The 24,340-nt window shown below is 50.2% G+C and overlaps 1 protein-coding gene across 1 annotated transcript in view; it reads right to left on the minus strand.

Moving 5' to 3' along the window:
• Positions 1 to 24,340, minus strand: part of grm7 (glutamate metabotropic receptor 7) — an 87,854-nt gene that overhangs the window by 1,090 nt on the left and 62,424 nt on the right. Inside the window, exons 6-10 of the mRNA XM_028429050.1 lie at positions 23,927 to 24,127; positions 21,300 to 21,439; positions 9,900 to 10,835; positions 2,167 to 2,413; positions 1,251 to 1,273 (exon numbers count right to left, since the gene is read on the minus strand). Coding sequence (XP_028284851.1) covers positions 1,269 to 1,273; positions 2,167 to 2,413; positions 9,900 to 10,835; positions 21,300 to 21,439; positions 23,927 to 24,127 — 1,529 coding nt within the window. The 3' untranslated portion in view covers positions 1,251 to 1,268. The remainder of the gene's footprint in view (positions 1 to 1,250; positions 1,274 to 2,166; positions 2,414 to 9,899; positions 10,836 to 21,299; positions 21,440 to 23,926; positions 24,128 to 24,340) is intronic.

Here is a 24,340-nt window from a genome sequence, read left to right on the forward strand (position 1 = left end):
GCCCTCAGCGTTCATCCAGTGACTGATGGCTCCGAGCCAGAAGGCCGCCATCCATCATGTCAGCCCGATGAAAGAGAGAATGGCTGCGTGTGCATATGAAAGTGTTACACACCTCACACACACTCAGGTGAACTGCAGCAGGTTTCTGATTCATGAGTTAATAAAATAACAGCTCCATTCAGAGAGGAGGCGCAGCTGCTCAGCAGGGAGGCGAGAGTCTGCAGGCAGAGGGAGGCGGAGGGGAGATGTGGCCTTTGAAGCCAGAAGAACGGTGACAGACACCAGTCTTTGTTGTCAGGCAGTCAGTGCAGCAGCACAGAGGATGGAGATGAAGAGAGAGAGCTGTCAGGGCGGAGGAGGAGGAGGATGAAGCTGTCTGAGGCTGTTACAGCATGCAGGCGAGGAGGAGGGTTTTAAAGTCCACTGAGGGGGAGGCACCAAACCTCACTGCTAAACGAGGGCCGGCTGAAGAGAAATGAGGTGCAGCTGGGTCGGCCCGGACCACAGGACCCCCACTGAGCCGCCGCCAACCGCACAGGCACAATGTTAGCGTCAGCGTGTGCTCCACCAGCATCACATGCACTGTTTGACTGTGTGTGTGTGTGTGTGTGTGTGCGTGTGCGGTTTGTCAGCATCCATCCTTTCAGTTTGTCTCTGTTGTTACTGAATCCTCACCTAAGCCGGCCATGATGCTGACTCCAGACACTCACTGTGGGAACCTGTGGAAACCATCAGAAGTAAAGCTAATGCTACGCTATAAACCAACTACCGCGCGGTCACATGACGTCACCACTGAGCACTGACGTTTAGCTCCTGTGTACTGTGTGAAGCTGGACCTCTGTGAACCCCTGAGCTAACACGCTAACACCTCCCTCGGTCCTGTACTTTCGCTGTCTGTGGAGTCCTGACCCTCCACCTGAACATGCACCCTCTGCACCATCTTAAGTTTAGCCCTGATGGGGCTCCTCCTCCCCATCGCCTGCACAGAGTCTGTGGGGTCAGACGTGCTGGCACAGTGCCGCCCAAACCAGCCGGCAGGCAGCTGTGAACCTGCCACTCAAACAGCCTCATCAGCCTCATGTAAAGCTATGAGTCTGTGGAAAGATGGCGATATGTTTAACATTCCCTCCACGCAGTCAGACCTGCTCCCCTCTGCAGACCAGCTGCCCCCCCTCCTTAAACCTCAGGAAGAAAACGGATCAAGGTCAGGACAGCAAGGCAGAAGAAGAAGAAGATTAATTTGCTCTTACCTCTGATAAATTATGAAATTAGCCTGTCAGGGGAGAAAAACATTCTTTGGTGAGTTGTCCCTGAGGAGCCCCTCTGCCAGGTGCTAATTCCATCACACAGCCATGTCATTTCAATTTGTGCACTTTGTATTTCTGGGAACATGCTTTCATATTTTATTACAGTTTCCTGTGGAGAATGAGCTCTGTGAGTCTGCATGGAAACGACCCAGAATGCTCGGTGGGGGGGTTTAATGTGGCGCTACCTGAAGATGAAATGCATCTGAAAATAAGACGGCTGCTGGGTGAAGCTGAGAGAAAAAGCTGCTAATGAGCACAGTGCTGGGGGGTCTGCCTGTGTTGGATTAGGATGAGCTCATCAGTCAGACTATCAATGAGCAAATATTGGTGATTTTAGCTCAGAATGTTCTGATGTTCTCACATTTTACTGATATTTAATGCTAGTTCTTTCACTTCTTTCACTTATGCTGTGCTATAAACTGATTTATCCTCCGGGGTGTAAATAATAAATCACCACTCTGGAGACATCAGTAACGATCGAACTCAGAAGTCGGTACAGGGATTATTCGGGCAGCCTCACATTGACTGTGTGTGTGTCACCATGCATGGTGACGGCTGCTTCAGTCCTGGTTCTGCTGTTGCAGGTGGAGTTATAGATATTTATAGAGATTCTAACATGTATTATTAGAGCTGTGCCTCTGACGGGCCGCTGCTCATCTGTGTGTGTCTTTGAGGTGTGGATGAGAGAATCTGAAGTCAGTCCAAACATGGATTATTATGAAGAGCTGTCAGCTGGTTCTGTGGGTCAGAGAACTTTACAGACACCACAGAGGCAGTGACTCCCTGTGTCCTGCATGAAGGCAGGAGGAGCAACATGCTGTCATGTCTGTGTGTGTGTGTGCCGCTCGTCTGTACTCACTGTTTGGGTCGACGTTCTCGCACAGCTCCGTCTTGGCCTCGCCGTTGGGCCGGTCGCTGGCTTTGTGGGAGAGTCGGGACGACATGGTGGCGGCTGTGACGACGGCCTTGAAGGATCGTTTCCTCTTCTGCACGTTGAGCTCCGGGTGGAAGATGATGACGTAGACCTTGGGCATGTAGAGCAACCCAAGAGCGACGGAGGCGCTCAGGTTCATGGAGATGGTCAGTGTGGTGGTCTGGATGTAGAGCTGGGAGAGACAGAGGGATAAAACGAGCGTCACTCTGATGGTCATCACACGTGGACTCTGTCCTGCTGACGGACTCGGCCTGCTGTGGACTGCAGCCTGCCTGCAGCTCTGACAGGTTTATGAGCAGCTGAAGGATTGTTCTTTATTATCCGACCCTCACCTGCACCACACCACAGCAGCCACACATCACTGTTTTATGCTCTGTGTATACTTGCCTCACATGAAGCCGTGGCCCCGTGAAGCCAATAGAGGGCCCGCTATTAGCCCGGGAAGAATGCATAAAGAGGCCCGACCGCGCTGTAATGGGCTTCCCAGAGTGGCTTTCACAGAGTTCAGCCCCACTGTCTTTATGGGTTATGGCCCTGCTGTCACAGGCTGAGGTATGCCGTTAACAGGGGGAGTCTGAGGGGGGAGGGGGACGGCTCAGTATTTAAACTGGTACAGAAGGACCAGAGAGTCTGTGTGATTGACTTCTGTCCTCCTCAGCACCTGCTGTGTGTGATGTGAGCTGCCAGCGTCTGACTGTAAATAGAGATGGATGAAGCCTGAGCAGCACAGACAGTGTGAGCACACATGAACCAGGCCATGCATCCATGTTAACTCATTCTAAGTCGGACCGGGGCAAAGCACGGCCAGCGGGCCACGCCCGGCCCGCTTGTGTCTTCAATGCGGCCCGCGGACCGTGCACACAATATTAAACACAGGCAGCAAAAGTCAGCTGTTGAGCACGGCATCACCGGCAACGTCTTCCCAACCCTCCTCGTCTCTTCCACGCTGCTGTACTGCATCATCCCATCTACCCTCTGGAGACACGGTCGCGCTGTGTACACTTTAAAAATGCTGCGCGACTATGAAATATACGGTAACGCACACAGAAACTCCACGGTGCATCCAGATGTTACCGCGGTGCTGCAGCTGACATATTTCATCGTCATCTGCTCTTAAAAAGCTCAGATCTTGCCCGACTTTCAGAACTCTGGGATTTGCTACTTTAACTTTGACTTTAACTCGAATGATTCTTCTGTAAAAATATCTTCACATCATCTGTGCTGCTCTGCACTGTGTGTGTGTTTCAACATACATACAACCAGCACACACTCAGAGCAGACATGGACACACACAGAGGACAGAGGAGGGAGCAGTGAATGACAGCAAAGGATTCTTACAATGATAAAAATGTAACAGGAGCATATTTATAAAGGTAGACACCAGTGGTCTCCCTGGCCATTCTAAGCCTTCATGTAATACATGGGTGGAGGAGCTGCAGTTGTGTGTCTGAGTGGAGGAAGCTGTTGGGTGAGTTCTTTTACAGCAGAACTTCAGCACAGCTCAGAGTGAAAAGCCGGATCTGTGCTTGAACTCAAACGCTCAGCTCCTGCTCTGCCTAACATGTCTGCTGTGTTGTTGTGTTGCAGATGGAAAGAACAATAAATAAACTCTTTGTTCCAGCTGCACACCTCAGAAAACCTCCATCTTTGATCTGATTTCAAAGCGATGAGCGGCTAGAGGCCGCCTGTAATGTCTTCTCTGTGGCTTCTGGGAGTTAAACCGCCGCGGTGGGAAGCGGTGCGTGGGTGCAACCAAACTCCATTAATTAGGCTTCCTCGGGATCCTGAGCAGGAAGAGCGGTCGTTACGACTCTGCAGAGCGGTGACGCTCTGAGTGTGATGAGAGCAGGAGCAGCAGAGCGCTGGGCCCACACAGAGCAAACACACTGCAGCGAGAACCTTTATGTAACACTGCAGGGAGCGCAGCCACATGTGAGCTCCGCCGGCTCAGGACAAAGACTGCAAACCTCTGTGTCTCTTTACTCAGCTCCCAGGAAGCTCCATCACAAGATGAACAGCATGGACACAAGTCAGCTGACAGACAATCAAACGTGAGGATTAGGAATGAGGCGTGTGCTGCAGAGCAGACACAGATCTACAGGAACCACGAGGCCCAAAAACTGCTGCTGAGGATCAGTCTCTGCTCGAGTGGAAAGAGCCAGCTGTGCAACAATAGACAGCTGTGGCAGAAGGACGGTCACATGTCATGTCAGAGACGTCCACATCAGTTCTTTTTTTAAGGCATATGTCACAGCACACACTTTACATTACATTACCTGAGACGTGACATGACCAAGAGCAGCCCTGATGCCCTGAACGAGCCCTGCTGAGACACAAGACCTCATGTTTGGGAAATCAAACTTCAAACATCTGGCCGTCTTCCATCCCTGTGTCCTCTGGTAAGAGACGCACCCGGCTGTCCCTGTGACGTCAAAGGAAATCCTCAGATCCTCTGTGCTCCACTTCCATGTGTCCAATGCTTGAGCCTTCAGGGGACAGCATGGACACCCTGTCCGCCCCGACCCTGTGTTCTGATGCCTTTCTGTCAGGACCAGCAGAACTGAGTCACCTGCCAGAGGTCAGAGGTCAGAGGTGGCTGACCAGGACATTCAACCCTGAAGCACATCAGTGTGAGCAGAGGAGGCTGTGACACATGCAGGCGTCCTGCTGAGTGTCAGAGGGAGACTGTGAGATATGACGTCACTGTGAGCAGCTCTCAGGGTCTATGGACTGAAGTCTCTGAAGGAACCTGTGCTCACTGACCTACATACACTCTGATGACTAATGCAGCCTGACATGCACATGTGATGTGTGTGTAGGTCAGGAACTAATATCCAGTGTCATCATTCAGATTCAGAGCAGCGTGCAGAGAAACAAACTGCGGTCTGTTCCCGTCCTTTCAGTCCGTCACAGACGAATAAGGTCTTTACATGTTAAACATCACCAGTCAAAGGAGACCTGCTGGGCTCCAGCCCACTGCTCACTGACCTGGTCTCTGACCTGGTCTCTGAGCTCCACCTGTGATGTGGCTCTGTGGCCCCTGCCTGTGGGGTCCCTGAGGATTTGCTGCTATGTTTGCTGTGTTGAATGTTGATGTTCTTTAAGTGATGGAGCACTGAGTGGAGACGGAGCAGAGGCAGCTGCAGCCTCAGAGACTCCGATGAACTGAGAGCTTTCAGTCACACAGCTGGTGAACAGCAGACACACAAATCCCACAAACCGTCTGCAACACAACAGAGTTCCAAAGACGTCAGGCCATATCTGTCTGAGTCTCCCTGCAGAGACACATCATCAGCATGTATGAAAAATCTGAGGAGATGAAGCTGCTGACAGTCAGCAGTGAGTGCAGCAGAGCAGGAGTGTGTGTCTGTCTGTGTGTGTGTGGGTGTTTCTAGGTGGTGGTTCCTGGGTCTCCTCCCTGCTGCGCTTCCTGTCACAGCATGCACACACACCTTCTAGCTATGAGCTTAACGCTTCACCGTACACTTCCTGTGCCTCCCTCACACACAGCCAACTCCAGCCACAGAGTCTGTGTTCAGTGCCTATGGTGGATCTACTAGACTTTCTTTGCATCTTCTTGAACTACTTTTTGTGAGCTGCCGTGTCCACAGTCTGCATTTGGGGCCTGGCTTAGCTTAGCTTAAACAGAATGGACTGGACTCAGTGGATACTAGGGTTGGGCGGTATCCAAATTTTGATACAGTCAAAAATATTGGCTGGTTGTCGCTCTCTTCCTGCTCTGTGCACCAGAGAGGTACGTGCATGATGGCCGAAGTCACAGACTGGTTGGGAGGCGTGGCTTCGGGGTGAGCTCCGAGAGAACGGGGCGTGTGTTTACTTTCAAAATCTCTCACTGAGTTTTCAAAATCTTCACCCTACCTTTAATATGGTTTCTATTAAAAAAGCATATAGCGAACAGACTTTTTTAAAATTTCATGCTGGCAGCACGTCACGTTATTAAACTGGTGTGAGCCAGTCCTGATGTGTTTCTGTTTGTTTTTGTAGTTTCATCATGTTCATCATGAGCCTTGTGCAGTGTTTATGTTAGAAGCTACGCATGGGAGTTAATTGACGGCACTTTGATCTGATACAGCCTACAGCCAGCTTTTCATTAAACCATTCTAATTGATAAGCTTTGATATCATTCTTATATATCCTGCATATCATTGATCAGTTTAAGCTCCATAAATTCTGATCATTAAAATCATTTGTCCGGTAAACTGAAAACCTGCCGGTCACGTTTTCCGCTACTTTAAAGTTATAAACGTAAAGATCAGACGGCACCAAACTGTTGGCTCGTGTCTACACTGTTGAGAAACTAAACACCATCTCAGCTCTGGCTCTAAACACACAAGGCATCAAATAAAATATGTTTAATATTTGATCCTTATCTTCTATATAAGTACATTGCATTTTTTTTAATTGACGGTATTAAAAACGACACCATCACTACCTGTGTGCCCCGCCGTATACCTTAATAACCCTAGTGGACACTGGAAACCTCCCTCATGCTGTCTCCAGCCAGGCTCCTCTTAAACACAGCAATGTGAGGGATCTCAGCTCCCTGCTTGGACACCTTGAGCACTTTGAAGTGACTAATACATCTTCAGCACTCAGTAGCCGACTATGATGTGGGTAACGGACAACAACAAACAATCCGTCCCCTCTTCATACCATTCTCCCAGATTACTGCATGGTTGGAGCTTTACCCTGATCATTTAAGCCTGAGTTGTGCTCAGCTCTGGAGGGTGAGCCCGACCCAGGCACCGGTCCCCCGGTGGTCCCCTAGTCCGAGCTGCTGTCCTACAATGAGCCCACAACTTCAAGATCTCCTGCCATCCTGGAATCAGGAGGACGCTCTCACAACTCAGCCGTCACTGGTGGCCGTGGAATCTTAGCTTAAACTTAACAAGAGTTTGTTCAGGCTGAAGATTGATGGTGACATCACAGAGAGGAGTTTATGTTGGAGAAGAGGGATGGAAGGAGGAGGAGGAGGAGGAGGAGTAAGAGGAGGAGGAGGAGGACTCTACAGAGTTAATCAGATTAAACAGATTATTCTTCTCTCATTTACACACAGGGACGGACAGATCCTGATGATGATGTAGGTCAGCATAAACGAATTGTTTCTCTTTGCAGTCGTTTTGTGTCTCTGGGAAGCTCCTCTGGACTTAATGCAGATGTGTGGAGGACAAAGACACAAGAGGGCAGACAAACAGGAAGTGATGACAGGTGATTTAAGAGGAGGAGGAGGAGCAGAGACAGGTGGAAAACACCAACATGAATGGGTCGTAAAATGCAGGCTGCATGAAGAAAAGCTATTAGCATTGCAAATATGTCCTGAGAACACAGAGTTAAAGCAGGTGACCTTGGCATTCTGCACCAGGAGGAGACAAACGACTCTCCTGGGACGTGAACTCCACCCACTTATTCATAAGGCAGGAGTTCATGTCGTCATGACACCAGAGCGGCCTGGTGGTGGCGCAGAAGCAACGCGGCGGCTGTGAGAGCTCTCTGTCTGAGCTAATAACACCGCTGAGCACGATGCTCACTGCGACCCATCGACCAAGGGATCTCCTGCACACACTTGCCTCATCTCACCCATGTGACCTGACCAGGTCCTCTCCTGACAGGTGACTCTGTCCTGCAGGCTTTCAGTTTGAACATGTCCAGACCAGAGTAACATGAGTACTGAGGACACAGCACTACCATGAGATGTCACCGGGACCTTTCACCTACATCTCACATCAGCAGAGGGCGGTGACAAACCGTCCTCACAGAAGGCTACGTCCAGATGTCCCACATGTATGAGGGGGACCTTTAATAACTCACTATGTTACATAGATATGGGTGTGGCAGACAGGTGTCCATCACAGCATGGATCTTTTCTGTCTGTATTGGGACTTTGGGGGGCGATGAAGCCGTGAACATGGCGGCGTCAGAGCCTCCCACACAGAAGAAAGCTCCTGCGGGTGACATCATGGACGCTCCATCCATGGTCACTGTCTCTGCCATGTGACAGACACACAGGATCCACTTCCTGTATGCACTAATCAGCAGAGAGGACGCTCTGACTGAGGAGATGCAGCTCATTTTTCTCTGTGTGACAACAACCTGATCCAACAGACTCACAGATTCAGAGGAAAACATCTCACACCTGAAGTCACCCTGCAGCCAGCGTGAAGGCAGCTTCACTCACTGTGCAGCTGTTTGAGTGGACAAGGTCCATCCCTGTGGACAGGACACAGTCCATCAGAGGGCTTTACCTCAGTCCGTCCCTCTAATGCTGAGCACAGAGGCTTAGTCTGTCCGATCAAAGCCAGCAGCTGACCGCTCACCTCAGCTGATAACACTGGCCTCCTCCAGCAGCGGCTCCTATCTCTGCCTGCAGCCTGGTTTACAGCACAGCTTCAATCACAGGCAGCCGCAGCATTAGAAGGATATTTGTACTTAATCAAAATCTAATTTAAATTCACTCTGCTGGAAGTTCATGGCATCAGGAGGAGCTGTCAGTCTGAGCTGATACACACAGTCGCTGCTGGCTTCCATAGACGAGGTGGCTTCATGGCTGCAGATCAGTCACCAGCAGGACTTTCAGGTGGTTCCAGTTTGTCTCTGTGTGACCAGACCAGAGAGAGTTTCTGCATCACAGAGCTGATGTCACTGTGTTTCTCCCTGAGACAGTGGGTCAGTTTCAGCTATGACATAAAACACACACCAGACTCAGAGGTGCAGTCCGTGTGTCTCCATCAGCAGGTCAGACCGCGAGCTGACAAGCTGCAGCCAGTCTGGCAGCTGGTAATCAGTCAGTGATGAGCTCAGAGATACAGAGAGAAATCGTTAGCAGGAGGATCAGTGTGCTGACCACACAAACAGCGGCTGTGTGTGGGAGCCTGGAAAAGCATGAATTTCCTCCTGATAAATAAGTCGGCCTCATTATTGATTCCTGCAGAGCATCATGGTTTTTATCTCCTCACAGGCCTGGATGCAGAGGCTCATTCTGATGAGTTTCCATTTAGCTCAGCCTTAAAGGTCACGCAGTTTAACTCCACCAACAGTCCTCCAACTGACAGAGTGCCGACTCAGCACAGCTGTTTGAAACAAAGAACTCCATCAGGGCGAGCTCCTTCCATCAGTTCAGCTTCTTCTTTAGTAAACTCATTAATTACTCATTAACAGATACATTCTCCAATCACTTTCTAACAGCATCACGTTGAAAGCAGCCTCCAGGGCAGCCACACACACTGCAGTTCTTCCACTGTCCACTAGGGGCTGACTCCAACAGTAAGTGGTTCCCAAGCGGCAGCCTCAGAAGCTTTGTCCATTGTTCTTACTGTCAGCTCCCCACAGAGCTCCATGTTAAAATGTTCCAGCAGAGTTTACAGCCAGATACAAAACAGCCATCAGTCTCCAGTTTATGATGTGTATGGGGGGATTTAACAGTCTGACAAGATGGCGACAGCCAGAGCCAGTCACAAAACGGCTCTTCATAAATATATGGGTGTGTTACAGGATGTGGGTGCAGCAGATCATTTTAAATCTGTGTTCTGTGTGGAAGGACGGGTCAGCACGGCTGCCCTGTGACTGTGCATCGCCACCACGTGGAGCAGTGGGTGGAGTTACAGCGGCTCTGTTTGAAGCTTATGGAGCCACAGTCTTACCTTCTCTGCAGACTGCGCCGTGCCAAAGAAGATGGGGATGAAGGCCAGCCACACGATGCAGGTGGTGTACATGGTGAATCCGATGGGTTTGGCCTCGTTAAAGTTCTCCGGGACCCCGCGGGTCTTTATGGCATACACAGTACACGTCACCATCAGTAAGATACTGTAACCCAGCGAGCAGATGATCTGCAGATCTGTGATGTCACATTTCAGCACCCCCCGCGCCAGGTCGGGGTTGATGGTCTTCTGCTCGTCGTAGTCTATGATGGTGTTGGGCGGATCCACCCCGAACCAGATCAGCACCCCCAACAGCTGGACCGAGATGAGGCTGGAGGTGATGGCCAGCTGTGACGTGGGGCTGATCAGCCGCGGCGCCGTCACTGACTTCTTGCCCTGCTCGAAGATCCGGTAGATGCGGTTGGTTTTGGTGAGGAGGGCGGCGTAGCTGATGCACATGCCCAGACCCAGGAAAATCCGCCTGAATGCGCACACACCGACATCTGGCTTGGCAATCATCAGGAAGGTGATGATGTAGCACAGGAATATCCCGGTGAGGAGAACGTAGCTCAGCTCCCTGCCGGACGCTCGCACTATCGGCGTGTCGTTGTACCGTACGAATGTGGCCATGACAAAGATGGTAGCAATGATGCCCAGCATCGCCAGGAAGACGGGGATCACTGCCCAGGGCGAGTGCCACTCCAGCTTAATGATGGGTATGGGCTGGCAGGACGTGCGGTTGGCGTTGGGCCTCATGTTGTAGGGGCACAGCTTGCAGTTGAACTCGTCCGGTTGGTACTGGTAGCCGTCACAGGCCTCACAGTGCCAGCAGCACGGCATGCCCTTTACCACCTTCTTCCTCTCACCAGCTTTACATGGCAGGCTGCACACAGAGCTGGGGATGTCCTGCTCCCCCCGAGGCCACTGCATGTCCTCCATCTGCAGAGAGGGGAGAGAGAGGAGAGGGGGAGACAGGGGGAGGGCGAGAGAGAACCAGAGAAACGGTCAAATCAGCAGGTCTCACACATTTTCAAATTTCACATTAAGAGCAAGGTATCTGTTGTGTGTGTCCTTCCTGTCACATGATCAGTCAGTGTGCTCTCATTGGTCCTCTACACCAACAGCTCCATCATGTCTGCAGTCAGTCGGAGTGTGTGTGCAGAATCACTCAGGTACTCAGACAGAGATCAGCTGCAGGTCAGACAGAGACTCTCTGAGTGTTGGTCATGTGACTCCATCATGGCGTCCTGCTGGCTGCTGAGGGGGACAGGACTTTATGTTTGTACTGACTGATTTTGTCTGTGTGTGTGTGTGTGGTGGTGGTGGTGGGGGGGTGTTTAGCTTCAGCATCATCAGCAGGTACCACAGAGCCTTTGCTCCTTCAGCCATGTTCTCACTGTGAGAGTGTGAACGGTCCTCAGGTGGAGTCAGAGGTAAGATGTCACACACACTGGATCAGCTGTTGGATACTGATGCTGTGAGGCGTTCACAGCTGAGATCTGCTGTTAAACAACAACCAGGCGGCTTCGGCTCGGCCTGCTGCTGAATCAAAGGTCTCACTGATTTGACAGCTTGACTGCTGCTAATGAGTAATGAATACTCTGTTAGCGGAACATCAATATGGATAAATTCCACCTGGGTCGCTGCTCAAAGTGCTCGGTGTCTCCTCAGGAGGAGGACAGGGCACAGCTGGAGGGCAGGGTTAGTTTGTTTATATCTACTGTAACAGCCAATGTGTCAGCGACACAGTCACATTACACAACCTCCCAAAGAGCTGCACAGCACAACACACACCTCCATCACTGCACACAAACACTGAGAGCTCTCCTCTGATTGGTCACAGAGCTGTAACGTAGCTGCATGTTATATAACAGAGTAACTCATATGAAACACAGAGTGTGTATTCAGTGTGAAGACGCCTCATAAAGCACAGACGTCAGTGAGTCATTTTTAAATCAGGAGACGGCGCAGGCTGCTCCTTTCAGGGCAGAGAGCTGTAGACTGCACAGGAAAGGAGTCCATGTCGGGATGATCCCAGGCCTGTTGTGTGATTATTTGTCCAAATAATCTTGACTGGTTTGTGTCAGTACGACTATCTTCTGCTCCTGTCTGAGCCTCCCCCTCCAGTCAAAACATGATATTTATAACAACAGTGTGTGTGTCTGAAGGGTTTTAAACGCCTCCTGTCAGTGTCTCTGTCCCAGCAGAGGATCTACATAGAGCCACCTGATTGGCTGCAGCAAATGAGGACGGCGCCTGAGGAAACAGGAAGAAACCTCGATGTGTTTAGCGCCCAGCGTCACCTGATAACCTGGGATAGTCTGGATGAAGAGCTGCTAACAGCCAAGACCAGAACCACAACCAGAGCCAGCCGTTTCCTCTTCATGAGCGGCGCTCACATTAAAAGCGATGCTGGGCTGTGTATTTAAATGAGCAGCGTCTGTGTTCGGCCCTCGCTGCGGTCAGGAGGCCGCGAGCTGCTGAGGCGTGTTCAATAATTCACTCAGGTCTCTGAGGAGGCATCACAGCTGGTGGGGAGATCCCGACAGGAGATCTCTGACTCACGCCTCCGTCCTCCCGTGTCTTCTGACCATCAGTCACCTTCACGTGCTGCTGATGTGACGGACATAACACGAGGAAGCTGTACCTGCTTGTGGCCAAAGAGGAGGATCTTTAGAAGAAACACAATACCACACAAACCAACCTGCAGCTGATTATCTACCCTGAGAGCAGTGTGTACACTGTATGCAGAGATTTAGCTGCAGGTCAGGCTACAGTACGTAACCATGGTGACCAACTAGTTTGTCACAGCAACAGATTCTCCACTCTGATCACATGTAGGACGCAGATGGTGTGGTTTCTCATCACACTGTTTGCTTTGTCTCTGGTTGTCCCTCTGCTCAGAGCTGCTGGTCAGGTGGACAGATTAACTTCAGGCAGAGAACCACCAGACCAGTAAGACGTAAACCAGATGTGAGAGACGTCAGACTGGCTGTGTCAGGATGTGCAGATGACCTGTGGCTAACATGAAGGGTCACGTACTGTATGAGTGATGATGTTAATACTGACGGCTGAGCTCCTGAGCAGAGGTCTGGTGGGGCCGCTGACGATATGAAACATGGAATCTGAGGGAAGGATTAGAAACTAAAAGACTCCAAAGAAGCAGACAGTTTCTTTCAGAGGAGTTTTCTGCACACGTCCTCCTCCTCTGTCTCCTTTTCTATTCCTGTCTGCCTCGCTCTTCCTCCCTCCCTGCTCGTCTTATCAGTCCCAGGCAGACCTTTGCTCCTCCGCCTGCCTCTGCTCTGCTGTCAGACCGCCGCCGTCGATAAAGTGCCTGCCCACCTTGATGGTATTGTAGGCAGCGGGTCAGGTGAGCACTCGACATCAGCGGCGCTCTGAATAAAAGCTCTGTAAAGAGTCCAGAACAAACAGAGGGGAGCTGTCGGCCTCTGCAGATAACACATCTCTGTCACCCTGCTGGATCACACATCTCTCCTCCTCCATCTTTGCCACAACTGCACGTCATTATCCGGCCTGTAGGGGGCTCCTGTTCTTGGGTTCATTGTAACAGTGAGGAGCACAGTGATGGGAACTGCACACCGTTGCCATGGATACCTGTTTTTTGGCCTTGAGTCTTCGTTGCCCCCTCCTCCTGCCACCTTCTGACGGTGATGCAGCAAACTGCTCAGACACGACTTCTGCCTCTGTTCACCTTCATCGTCCTGTTGGCTCAGATGTTTCCTTCTCTTCCTGCCTCCTCTTCATCTTCATCATCCGCTGTAGCTGAGCCCATTACGGAGTCTGTGCACTTCCTGGTAATGAATTATTCTGAAAGTGGCTGTTCGTCACCCAGGGGGCGCTGCTCCCTCTGTGTGTGTTCTGATGTGTTTTGGTTAAATGATAGGAGGTCCTCCCTCCATGGCAGCCGGAGTCCTCACATATGTATCTCTATAGGGGCTCTGCTGCTGCTGGATGATGTGTCCAATCAGAACGGAGGATGCTGGGAAGTGGCTCGTTACATAGTTTTAGAACGAGATGCTGATGAAAGGATGTACAAGAATCTAAAAAGTGGAACTGTCTGCACCGTCTGCAGAGCGCCCCCTGTGGGTGAGGAGGTTCTTCTCTGTAGAAACTCAGGCTGTAGCCTGTAAATGGTCAAAACTACGTTCACACAGACACAGCTCACACACTGACTGATACTCCTGCATTCTATCAGCTGGTGTTTAGGAGCCAGTGTGGAGGACGAAGTCTGTAAGCTGCTTAATGTGCTGTTAGAGTCAGCCAGAGGTCGGCACTGCCTGGCTGTGTTTACATTCAAACACAGTAACAGAACAGAGTTCTCTGTGAGCAGTCATTCATGTACAGACAGTTATATCCCACAGCACAGGGAGCAGTCTGCAGGTAACCAGGAAAGCTCCGGACTAGGAGGCACACACTGGCCTGCTTCACACAGACTGTGCTCTGAACCAGGCAGATCATCCCGCTGGAACATGAAGCCCAGACCTCCTCCTCCAGCTCTTACCGAGCCGCGCCAGGCCAACCAAGAAATATAATCCCTCCACCACCACGTCCAGGGCCTCCTCCCAACTGGACATGCCTGAACCACCTCAACGGCCTCCTCCCAAAGTGGAGGAGCAATGAGCCATGTCAGCTGCTTGTGTCTGTGGTCTCATTCTTTCAGTCACTCCCCGCAGCTCGTGGCCATGGCCAGCATCAGCCCAGATGCTGCACCGTTCTGCCGTTCTGGCTCCCACTCATGAACCAGACCCTGAGAAACCTGGACTCCTCAGAGGCAGCATCTTGTCCCCAAACCTGAAAGCATTCCACGCTTTACCAGCTGAGAAGGACGGCCTCGGAGGTGCTGACCTCACCTCGCCGCCTCACACTGTTACACAGTATCTGTGCAGCAACAAGTGAATTGTTTTGATGATTATCAGAATATACACCTCAGAACAAATACTGATGCCTGAGCTGCGGGGGGTGCTGCCCTGAGTCCCTGCTGAATGAGGACTCATATTTGTACAGTGAGACGCCTCCTCTGTGATGCTGTAAATGTTAACCGGAAGCTTCACTCACTGTAGTCGTGCACTGAAATATGACTAACTGCCTCTGTTAATTATAAACGCCATCAAAACTCAAGCATCCCCGAGCCAACAGAGCTCTCTCTCTCTCTCACACACACACACACACACACACAGTGTGCCACAGTGATTAACTGTGTGACTGAGGATCGTGATTAAATTGATTAATTGAATGGAAAAGGAAAGAAGTCTGCGGCGGGGCCGAGTGCAGCTGAATGTACACAGCAGATTAGCAGCAGTGACAGGAACCAAATGAGAAACAACACACAATGATGGAGCGTAGACCCTCCAAAAGCTAGGAGGTGTTAGCATGCTAACAGGACTCTGCCCACATGACCAGCATGTTTCCGGAGTGTTCTCTCAGGTGGAAGACGGACAGTCAGTCAGATCTTTGTTTGAGAGAATTAAATAGCAACAAACGGTTTTCTGTTTTGTAAAACAAAAAAACGAATTCCTAATGTTTTTAATAAATCTTTTTTTGCAGACTGTGGCCAGCAGAGGGCGCCTCTCAGCCCTGGATGTTGCCACTCTCTATGAGCGTCTGTGGCAACTTCTCTGCTGTTTTCACACAGGAACACTGGAGGGCGCTGGGCGTATAGAGAGGGCTCATCTCCCCGGTGGCTCCAGCCTGTTGATGGTGACAAACTGAGAGGATGTGTGTGAATGAAAAGTCGCATGCAGAGTTAAGAAGTTGCTGCAACTTTTTGCTATTCTTTAAGGAAGAGATAACAGTGTAGCGACGAGACTTTGTGAACAGAGGCGAGGATTAAAAGTGATTTAAAGCAGAGAGGAAAGCACCTTCAGCTCCGTTAAGCCTTTATCATAATCCCAGGGGCAACACATGAACCTTCGCTGCAGTGCTTCTGATTTCAGGAACGTCGGTGCTGGATGACCCGCTGCGGCTCAGGATAGTTTAAAGTGGAGGAGGAAGGCGCCGTGTACATTAGCAGGGAGGGAGCGCAGCTCGTCCCACCACAGCAGATGTTCTTTGTTCTCAGAATAAATCTGAATGAAACACACAGCTCAGTCTTCCTCAAAGAAACGTTACAGTCCACCAACACTCCAACCAGACGGCGGAGGTGTGAGAGGTCACACAGCTGCTGCTGGTGGTGGTGGTGTTGTTGATGTTGTAGGTGGTGGTGTTGTTGATGATGTTGTTGGTGTTGTTGGTGTTGTTGTTGATGTTGTAGGTGGTGGTGTTGTTGATGTTGTAGGTGTTGGTGTTGTTGGTGTTGTTGGTGGTGGTGGTGGTGGTGGTTTCCTCAGTGACCACACACAGAAACCAGCTCTGCTTCACACCGGCGCTTTGATCTCTGGTTGTTCTGAGCATCCTCTGACCAAATCAGTGTGACTGCAGGTTAATGACGACGGCTGTGTGTCATCCCACACACCCAGCTGCTCCCAGAATCTGTCCCACAACCCTGAGCTGCATCACTGAGCAGCCCCTGGGCTGGACTCCAAGATGATGACTACAAGATCTGTGAAGATGTGTGAAAATTCAGCTCAAGCATCCTGAACCCGTCTGAAGTCTTCTGAAACCTCCTCAGGTCCTCTAACCTGAAACCTTCTGAGGTTTTCTTGACCCACTTGTAACCATTTTAAAACATCCCAACGCTTCCTCTACCTAGGAAAAACCCTGGAACTACCTAAAAGTCCTAAACCTCCTGAAGTCTTCTGAAACCTTCTCAGGTCCTCTAACATCCTGAAACCTCCTGAAGTCTCTGGTCCTGTTCATCGTGTGCTCTTCAGATCTCTCCATCTGATTGGTAATGCAGCAAGAAGGGCTGCGAGGGATTCTCTCCCAGAGATCAGGGTCAAATTTCATTACTGGTAATGAGGCTCAGCAGCCATCAGGATCTCTGCTCTCCGTCTGACTCTGTCAGACATGAAAGACGAGCTGCAGCAGATTCAGAGTGGAGCCAGAGACTTCTGAGCCATTACAGATAAGAAAAGACGTCCTCACTGCTGCTGGGACACATTCACCTTTAATGGTCAAGAACATCCTGCTCTTTAAAACAGGTCCTGATGTTTCTGAGCAGAGCATGAGGAGGGAGGAGAGGGCTGCAGCCATGTGAGTGAGTATCTCTGAAATACATTCAGAAATACATATATCAATAATAAGCACGTCAATGTTTCCGTTCAGGAATAATGTGTCAAAAGTATGAGTACACATGACTGAGTGTGTGTGTTTGATGACATATTTTAAATGAAATTTTCAAACGATGCATTCAAGGACCATCAGAAGTTCCACAGTTGTTTTACTTTTAAGATTAAGAAACCTTTATTAGTCCCACAATGGGGAAATTGCATTGCATTTGGTCCTCTTCCTGAACTCATCTACATTTCTACACGTCCTGTTTTGGGACATTTCAGGTGCTGCATTTTCCTGAAGATGACCTCGTCCTGCCACTTCCTGTCCCTGTGCTGGATTAGGACCGTCCACTTCTCCTCTGGCACAGGTTGAAGCTGTATGAAGCAGACTCCGGTGGCCGGCAGAGACTCGGCTGAGACTCATGGATACAGTGACAGCAGCAGCTCTCTCAGCATGTGTTTGTGCCCTCAGTGCACGAAGTATCAGCCGGCATGCAGAATCAATTTGGGCTGTGAGGAGACCCACTGCCAGGCTAATACACCAGGCGTGTACTGGCAGGAAGGAGAAATGACACGTGATGAATTGAATTAATCTGAAGTGAGGCTGTGAATGGGATGAAAGGCCTTCTGAGGATTAGCAGTGGGGGGGCTGTCACCTTTGACATGTGGAGATGTGTGTGGAGATGACTCGTCAGCTGCTGGGATGATAACCCTCCATGTTTTATGTAAGATCAAGTATTTGATGACGTTTATTGGTCCTCCACCCTGAATGAGAGACCCACAACCTGCAGTTTATCCAGTGTCCACCAGAGGCTGGCTCCAACACTGAGTCCGCCCCCCACAGACCTCCATGTGACCTCCACTCTCTCAAACCACATCAGCAGTCCACCTGTCTTTACAGGGATGTAACGATGTTTCCACACCCACTTCCATGAAGAAAGCACAGGCCGCTGGATTTTTCCACCATTGTTTGAATAGTTCAGTAAATTGGAAATTATTGAGAGTGAAACATCCCAAACATCTGGAAGACGGGACGGTGTGTTGTAGGAAACACTGATTTCTGGTGGTCGTTCTTTTTCCCACTGCGGGCCACACTGAAGGGGCAGAGGACAGAAACACAGCAGCTCCACAGCAGCAAAGACAACACCCAGCTCCTCTGTGCGTCCTTCTTTGGACATTCCGCTGGACTTTTTTCGTCCCCTGCAGTCATGAAACACCTGACCGGTGAAATTTACCACCGCACTGAGTTCCGGACGTGTTAGGCCATTTGAACCGGTGTATAAAAAATTCATATCATAACACAAAAAAACACCGGTTTTCGTTACGTACTGGTATCGCCCAGGCTTAATTACCGATCATTTGACCATTAGGATGTCCATTTTTAGGATAGCAAAAGTCTAAATTTGACAGCTTTAGACCTCCTCACTGATGTCCGACACACGTCAGAAAGCTGCTTCCTGCCGAGGCGGCGTCAGAGAGCCGGCCGTCCTCATTGTTCCAGCAGGATGTTGGTGTTGTAGTTATTTACAACTGCCATTTTCCAGATGAAGCTGGTAATCCCATATCACAGATATGAACAATTTAATCCCCCATATGAGTTCCACAGCCAGGAGATTACAGCACGGAGCAGCTTTGAGCCGATAATCTGATTTTTCTAATAATCTGAGTTTGCTCCGGACATCATTCATCTCATCACATCATGTTTCAAATCTCTGATGCAGATGTTGGTAACATCAGACACACTCACAGCTGTAGACTCCACTCAGACCGATGAGTCCTTTCTTTGTAACGCAGGCTCTGATTGGTCGACTCACGGCCACAGCTGCCACTGACGTCCAGACCTCAGCATTTACTCTGTCATGAGGTAGCTGCTCTGCTTTGTTGCTGCTGTGTGTGTGTGTGTGATATCTTCCATCAAAGGCTTCACTGCAGTCAGCTCAGCTGCTGTGGAGGTTCCTATACCAGGTGTCATAGTACGGGTGCTCAGGGTAGACAAAAAGAGTCAGAAGGGTCAGGATGGAGTAATTCCTGATCAGCTTAGATTGAACTGTAAAAACAAAACAAAAAGCGTGCGTCTCTCCTCTGAATGTTCAGCCCTGTGTTTGTCTGCAGGTCTACTACAGCCTTCGGTCAGACGGTTGAGCAGCACGTCTGTAACCTGAGCGGCGGGCTGCTCGTTGACCTCGCTGCTTTGAGCCTGAGACACCAGCCGAAGGTGACCCATCAGATCCTGCGGTGGTCGGACAGTCAGAGGACACAGCTCTGGACATCGTCTGTGTTCACGCTGGTCTCCTCGTGCTCCAGCAGTTTCCTGAAATTGATCCAGGCACATCAGGACGCAGTGTCACCTCACAGGTGATTGGTTCCCGGCCTGAGAAGGACTCGGACACATCCTGCAGCTTCAGAAACCAGGATCACACTGAAGACATAATTTACAGCAGCTCCAGTGTGCACCAACTGAAACCTGAAGACCACGTTTACAGGTGGAGCAGGTGGAGCGGTCATGGAGCTCCCTCCAGGAAATGTCAAAAAGGAATGAACAGCAGGAGGGTCGGACAGTGGGGAGTTCTCTGTGATGATGTCAGCACAAATCTCCTGGTTGTGTGTGTTCGTGCTGTGTTGCGGTGACACAGCTCAGGGTGCTGGAACGCTGTGAGGGGGCCTCCGAACAGGATTTGTTCTGAGAAGTTTTCAGTTACAAAGTTAACAGAGTGGTCCTGAGTGGATTCCAGCAGCCGCCTGGAAGATTCGTCCTGCCACATAAACCCCGACAGAGACGCATCAGACCGAGACGCAGTCTGATTGACCCATTAAGCCAGAGCGAAGCCCCGCGCCAGCAGGGGGATGAAAAGCTGTCCACTTCCATGCAGCCGTAACAGAGAGGGGCCTGAGCCGAGTCCTGCCTCTGCTGCTCCAGCACTGTGTAAACGTGTAGACGTGTCCACAGATCAGGTCCCCTGCAGGGCTGCCGGGCTTCTTATAGTTCAAACAAAGGTTACTCTGTGAATGTGCAGATTAGCCTGCACGTTCCACTGCTAATTCATATTAGCTCAGACGCGCGCACGCCTCGACACACAGTTTCAGTAATGGCTCCCCTCTGTAACCTGCAGAGTGACACGCAGAGGAATTATCGGTGGATGGAGGGAAAGAGGCAATAATGGGAGGCCTAACAGCAACAGCTCTGCCACATCTGGAGCACTGAGGTGAATTATTTAGTGTTGTGAGGAAGCAGAGACGTGGCCCTGAATGCAGAAGCAGAAGAAGAGCTACAGGCGCGCTGGTTCAGAGCTGCAGGTTTCCTGCTCTCTGACTGCAGCCTGTCCTGTCAGGCTTTACAATGAAAGCTGTTTTCAGTGGTGGGTCTGGAAGACATTCTACCCAGCAGAACTTCCCCACCTTTCACCACCTTGCTGTTACAAGTCCCCCCAACAACACATTTGACATGTGCTGTTTACATATGACCACTGGAGGGCAGCACATACGTCCTCAGTGGACATTTCCTGGGCCATCCGGCTTGCTGTGACTGGTGCTGACCCGTCTACCCTCATCCTGCCATTGTGAAGCCTCCACAGGCACCTCCACTCACAGTGGGGTCAGGGGAAACGACGAGTCTAAGTCCATCGTTTGATCATTGAGTAGCTGCACATGGAGGCGTCCTTCATCTTTTCTAACTTTACACTCACACAAATGTGTCAGTCATCACTGACGGGAACATTTGAACATATTGGCCAACAGTAATTCATACAGTGCTCTCTGTTAGTCTGGGCTCCTCATCAGTTTTACTTACTGTGAGAACCAGCCTGGTGTCTAGATCATTAACAGACATCTGGATCATATGGGTCACACACACAGTCCTTCAGGCTGGTGGTCCTGCTTTGGTCCACTTGGCCGTACTAACAGCCTAATAAATCTGTAAACCTCTCGCCCCATCAGATAATCTGACCAGCCTGTAATTAGCTGCTGTGTTGCCCAATCTGCTGTAAACTGTCCTGATAATCCTGCAGAGTCCCAGCCTGACACACATACACACACACACACATTCTCTCTGTGAGTCTTCTCTCAGGATAGGAGGCTCCTTCCTTCCCTCCTCCTTCCTCAGCTAACATTACAAAGCTAACACTAGATAAGCAGCTAGCTGGCCCAGTTCACAGGATGTTGACTGCAGTGCACTAAACAGCCACAGGGGGCACTGTTAACAAAGGTTTCAGTGTCAGTGATGAAGACTCACGTTGAGCTGCAGGGTCTCCGTCCACTGTCCAATCACACGGTAGCCCGGCCCGGTGACGTTGCTCCACTGGTACTGGAACAGGTCGTAGCGCCCGGGAGCATCGCCGTTTCGGTTGAATGTCACCGCAGTGCCGGCGCTTCCTGTGGAGGGAAGCACACGGTCGGTCAGTACATCATCACTGGAAACATGTCTGTACAGTAGCTAGGTGGAGGTTCACGGTCTGATCAGACAACACCTCAAACCAAACAGCGTGTTGTAGGAGCACGAAGGAAGGGTCACATGGTACTAATGGCAGCATGTACCCTGAGCGGACAGACATGTCCCCGCTCTCACACCACATACGGCAGCGATCACAGTCCACAGCTGCTTCTCATCAAGCCAGACCTCAGGTGCTCCAGGCTGTTCACAGGAACATGTGAACACATCAGATCCAGTCTGAGAGTCTGAGAGCAGCTTCGTCTCTCTCTCTCTGCCTTCCTCTGCAGCCCTGGGAGACCTCCGAGCGTTTTATTGATCCGGCCTGCTCTGACTGTGCAGTGGGCCACCGACCTCTTTCAAGTCCATGTTTAATTTGCAGAGAAAAGGATGCAGAGATGAGCGACAGTGTTTCAATATGAAACGCTGAATATGGAGATATCCCCAGGTTAAAAGAGGAGCTCTGGCAGGAAGCAGCTTATTGAAGCTTCTTTATGAATGTTTTCCTCTGTCAGACAGCAGCTGCAGACGTCATCGACTTTCTGAGACGCCTCTCTGGAATATTCTGCCCGAGTTTTTACTTCTTTATGTCATGATGAATGCACATTATTCCTGCGTGTGTGCGTGAAGTTGTATTCATCCAGAAAATGGGAGCATGCGTGCATACAGAAGCTGAATGCATTAGTGCAGGCAGGCTGCCATGGAAGGTAACACAAGACTGAACTCAGAGTTCATGTAGGCCAGAAGGAGCCACACTTTAACACACAACATCACACTTTAATGCTTTGTTGTGCTTCTTTTCAGGCACAAAGTGTTTTATTGTTGCTTATATTGGAGTAACGTATACGAGCACACGCCGCTGTCCGTCCGTCCGTCCTGTTCCTTCAGATCAATACTCAGGTTAATAGCCACCGCTGGCACCGCTGGCACCGCAGGCCGACCTCTGGACATGAAATGGATTTCTGTCCCTCAGTCGATATCTGGCTCATGTTTGTTTCAGTAGGAATAAAACTACTGAAAGAAACTCAGAAAATAGAAGTTGTGCGTGTTATTGTCAATCTGTTTCTCCAGGAATCGGAGAGCGGCTGAGAGGGCAGGCGGGCGCGGGCATTATCAGACTGAAGTGTGCAGAGAGCGACGCTTCAGCTGCCACTTCCAATCAGCACAGTGCAGACTTTGCTAATTACCTGATAAAAGAACCACTGAGGGGCAGATTTCTGAGGCTCCGGCTCAGGCATGGAAACTATCTGCAGCCACACATGGATTCCATGAGTTCATACAAACGGCTCATTATGACAGTTAAATCGTTTAAAACGTATATAATCAGTTAAACGTGCCAATTTATTTCTTTTTAGAACAAAAAACATCAAATATATATAATAATATATCATATTTATAATAAGTTATATTGCCGGCTGTATTTTATTCTGGTATACTAATGATGATCCGTGCTGTTTCCTGGGTCAGTGATGTTCAATGTAATGAAGCTGATTTATGCTTCTGTGTTATACACTAATTTAATGTTGGAAATATCAGAGTATAGTAGTAATGTTAAGAAAATGACAGCACACCATCCGTCATCTTCACAAACTTCACAAACAGCAGCTTACAGGTCAGAGGTCAGTGTGAGGAAGAGGAGCTGCTGGTCCCGGGCGGGGACAGCGGCTGGACTCTCTGTCTGCAGCGTCCACAAACATTTGACAGGACAGCTGTGGTCCAGAGGACAGAAGAGAGCTGGACCCAGAGTCTGTTATCAGAGGCTAACCTCACTGAGATGGAGCAGCATCCAGCCCAGTGCATTCTGGGAGCTGGAGTTTCTTCCACAGGTCTCTGAGCACAGCTCCGTGCTCCTCTTCCCTGATCGCATGTTTGAAAACAGGAGCAGGGTGATGGACGTCCTCCTCTCGCTCTGACACTCTGAGCTGAACAGAAAAATGCAGACGGTCAGTCGCTGCCTCTGACTGTAAAACAGTTTCATTGTTAGGAGCTCAGCTTCCTGATTAACCTCTTAATTCTTTTTCTGTTTTGTCTGCATTTGTTTGCTCACATTCAAACACAGTGGAGGACACTCAGAGGAGAGGACGGATCTCTGGATTTACTCTCTGTGCATCTCCTCAGCTTGAAATAAGACTCTTTCCTCCTCTTAAGACCAATGCAGATTTTCCTGCTTACATAACAGCAGCCGCTCCGTCACATGTGGAGTCTCCATGGTCATGTGTTTGTGAGACAAAGTGAGATGTGAGGAGGAGGAGGATGGTAAAGTGAGGTCGTGATGAAGAGAAAATGTGATTCCCCTCTACCACCAGCAGAGGTTTTATGATCAGGATCGGTCTGGCTCACCGGTGTGTGTCGGCCTTGCAGCAAAAGGCTCAGATATATAGTGGAAGTGGGTTTTATGGAGTGTGGAAGGACACAGCCATCAGTCCACTCACCGTTGAAGCTGACGCTGCGGATGTACTTCAGCAGTTTCTTCCCTCCGGCGAGGTCCATCTCGGGGCAGATGCCCGAGTTCTCCGGACACAGGTCCCGCTGCATGCTGTGGAGGGCGTGGGCCATGGCGTACACCGCATCGATCACAAACTGGACCTTACCCTCCTGCTCGTACTTGGAGTCGATGCCGATGCGCTCCTGACCTGAGAGACAGACACATAATGGTGACTGACAGGATGCTCTGTCTTTCTGTCCTTCACTGGTCAGGTGAGGAGTTCCTAATGAGTCCACACACCTGCAGTACAAAAACATCAGCACAATGAGCCTGTTCATCAGAGGAGGACAATAAGAACACAGACTGGTGGACAGTGAATGCACCATGAGAGGCTCTGTGTGCATGCAGAACGTACCGCTCT

Source organism: Parambassis ranga, chromosome 18 (genome assembly GCF_900634625.1).
Source record: "Parambassis ranga chromosome 18, fParRan2.1, whole genome shotgun sequence".
Lineage (NCBI taxonomy): Eukaryota > Metazoa > Chordata > Actinopteri > Ambassidae > Parambassis > Parambassis ranga.